The 3,521-nt window shown below is 37.6% G+C and overlaps 1 protein-coding gene across 1 annotated transcript in view; it reads left to right on the plus strand.

The window, feature by feature from the left end:
- Positions 1-1,431, plus strand: part of LOC129668794 (arylacetamide deacetylase-like 2) — a 22,648-nt gene extending 21,217 nt beyond the window's left edge. The window contains exon 5 of the mRNA XM_055596890.1: positions 829-1,431. Coding sequence (XP_055452865.1) covers positions 829-1,431 — 603 coding nt within the window. The remainder of the gene's footprint in view (positions 1-828) is intronic.
- The last annotated feature ends 2,090 nt before the right edge of the window (positions 1,432-3,521 follow it).

Below are 3,521 nucleotides of genomic sequence, written 5' to 3' on the forward strand. Positions count from 1 at the left end.
CACACACACACACACACACACACACACACACACACACACACACACACTGAGCCTAATTTTTCCGGCCCACATAGTCTTAGATGTGTGGGGTTTTTAAAATTATTTTATTTTACTATTATTATTATTATTATTATTATTATTATTATTATCTCACTAGAGCATGTTCAATTTATCAGGAAATACCCGCGTAGAGGAAACTGACTCTCCCATAATCTATCAAGTGTCAACTCCTCAGCCAGGGAGGAGACTTCATGGCCACTTCTCTCCATGGAGGGATTTATTCTGATCTGGGCTTGCACAGAACCTGCATGTGCAACTTCCCTGCTGGGTCAACTCCTCAGCCAGGGAGGAGACTTCATGGCCACTTCTCTCCATGGAGGGATTTATTCTGATCTGGGCTTGCACAGAACCTGCATGTGCAACTTCCCTGCTGGGTCAAAAGAAACAGTTTTCTCATAGTCATCCTAGCTCTTACACTATCCCTGCTTCTGAGAGCAGGAGGAGGTGTGTTTTACGGATGTCTCATTTAGGGCTGAGCGTTGCAGTCTCTGCAGTCACTGCATCTCAGCCTGTTGTCAAGAATGATTTTTGTGTATTCATCTATTTCTTCAACACCTTTGAAGACTTATTTTTATTACTTACTTTCGATAAAAACATGTTTCAATGGCTGGACATTTAATGCAAATTAAGGATAGTATAGGGATTTTGGGCATAACCATGCTTTATGACAACACTCTGTGTAGGTTTGTTCCCGTATCTGTGTCATGGTTACATTTTGCCTTCTGGGATGTTGGAAGCCTTTGCCTCACTGGATATTACATTTTTCAGGTGCAGATTGATCCTGAAGTAAAGCATAAACTCAAGCTGCAGGCCCTACTTTATCCTGGTTTACAAGTAATTGATACTCACTTGCCCTCTCATCGAGAAAATGAACATGGTATAGTTCTGACGAGGGATATAGCCATCAAACTCGTGAGTTTGTTTTTCACCAAGGATGAGGCACTTCCGCGGGCAATGCGCAAAAACCAGCACATGCCGCTGGAGTCCAGACATCTGTTCAGGTTTGTGAACTGGAGTGCTCTTCTTCCTGACAAGTATAGAAAGGACCATGTGTACACTGAGCCTGTGCTTGGAAGATCGGGTTTCTCACTGCCAGGACTGATGGATCACAGAGCATTGCCCTTGTTAGCCAATGATGCCCAGCTGCAGCATTTGCCACGGACATATATTCTTACCTGTCAATATGATGTCCTGAGAGATGATGGAATCATGTATGTTTCAAGACTTCAGAATGTTGGAGTTCAGGTAGTTCACGACCATGTGGAGGATGGAATCCATGGAGCCTTATCGTATATGACATCTCCTCTTCACTTACATCTAGGGCTGAGGATAAAAGATATGTATGTGAGTTGGCTGGATAAGAATTTATAACTACAGTTTTCCTCAGTAAAGTTTAATTGTGGAAATATTTTAGTTGTGAACAGAGTAATATTATTTGTGTTGTCTAAAACTAGGTTTGAATCAATTATAGGTTGCTATGTGCTCTTGAACCTATTTTTATATTTTTGTTTTTTTTTTTAACTCTGATCTGTAAAGTGTAGTTAGTATGTTTCCCCTTGGCTATAGCTTATTATTATTACAGTGTTCATTAGAGAAGCCTTTGCTTGGGGAATTTGAGAAATATTGGTTACTATCTTTATTTCTAAGTTCTCATAACTGGTAGCTATTATTTATTCATTCTTTCAAATGTGTATAAATTGTCCTGTTATTTTATTATATTAATCATTGATAAAAATCAAATTTTCTTTTGTTCAAAAATAGCTACAAGGAATTTGAAAACAATTTGATTTTCACATTCTTGTAAAATTTGCTTCTTCTAGATTTTTTTAAGTTTGATAATTTTACAGAAATATACTATTTTACTCTATTTTGTTTGATATTTTCTTCCCAAGTGAATAGTTTATATTTTAAACATTCAGTTTAAAAAATCTAAGGATTTTTTTTCCTTTGTGAAGTGTACCATTATGAGTTGTTTCATTTTATTAAAAATATTTTTCATACACTGTCTTCTAATTATGGATTCTTCTTCCCCCACTTCTCCAGAATCCTCACCATTTCTTCACATGCCCACATCATACCCTTTATTTCTCTTTCTCTTGAAAAAAACAGCCATAAAATTTTTGTTTTGTTTTGTTTGTTTTTATCTTGAATTATAGTTTTGGTAAGTATTTTATTTCTCTTACTTGGATTTTCTTCTGTGAGAAATTTCAATACATCTGTTTGTGGTCATCTTTAAGTGAATTCATTGACTTCTGTTTTCTTTTTAAAGAAATATCTCATTCATTCCTGAGAATGAAAAAGAAACATGTAACACTATAAAATCAAGAAAGAAATTTAGACAAAAAATCATTTGGGAATCTTTTCCAAAAGGCTTATTGCTCTTAAAACATGGTGGCTCACATTTGAAAACAGAGCTCGTGAGAGGCAGAAGCAGAAGAATTACCATGAGGTCTAGGTCATCCTGATTTATGTAATGAGACACTGCCTTAAAACTAAACTAAACTAAAATAAAATAAAAATAAAACAAAAATTATTCCTGACATCTACCAAAAATTCTATGACTCACTGTGCCTGAGACAGGCACCAACTCCATTTCGAATCTTGAATAGGGATGTAGTATAACTTTCACTCTGTGGGAAGTCTGCACTAGACCTCTGCCATGTGAAAATATACCTAAGTGCTTCATACACAGTGGAGGACCTCAACGAAATGCAACTTTGGAAACACAGTTTTATTTCCACACTCAACGCAGTTTACAGGAGCTATCCCATTTAACCTAAGCATATGACATGACCTGTGCATTATATTCCATTGCGCAGAAGAGACAGAGCTAGAAAGTTTGAGTGAGGTTCAGTATAGTGGTTTGAAAGAAAATGGCCGACATAGACTCATAGAGTAGCACTTTTAGGAGGTGTGGCCTGGGAACAGGTGTGACCTGCTGGAGAAAGTGTGCCACTGTGGGGGTGGGCTTTGGGTCTCAGAAGCTCAAGCCAGGCCCAATACACCATTCTCTTCCTGCTACCTAATGATGCAAATAAAGAACTCTCAGCATCTTCTCCAGCACCATGTCTGCCTGCATGCCCCCATGCTTCTGACCATGGTGATAATGGACTGAATCTCTCCAACTATAACCCAACTGCAATGAAATGTTTCTCCTGGTCATGGTGTGTCTTCACAACTATATCACACCAACTAAGACACCCAGGAATAACAAAATGGAATCTATGTACACAATCAGATACCCTGACTCATTCTCATTTTTTAAAGTCCATTTAAAGAAATGCTTTTTTTCCTTTTTTCTATTATTATTGTTATTACTATTATTCTTAATTTATTCAATTTACATCTTCATCATAGACCCCTCCCCCATGTTTCACCCTCCTTCCCACTTCCTCTTTCTCTCTTCCTCAAAATAGGGGTATCCCTACTCAGAGACCCCAGCTCATCTACTCACATGAGGA

The sequence above is a fragment of the Psammomys obesus genome, unplaced genomic scaffold, assembly GCF_907164565.1.
Source record: "Psammomys obesus unplaced genomic scaffold, mPsaObe1.curated_primary_1811, whole genome shotgun sequence".
NCBI classification, from domain to species: domain Eukaryota; kingdom Metazoa; phylum Chordata; class Mammalia; order Rodentia; family Muridae; genus Psammomys; species Psammomys obesus.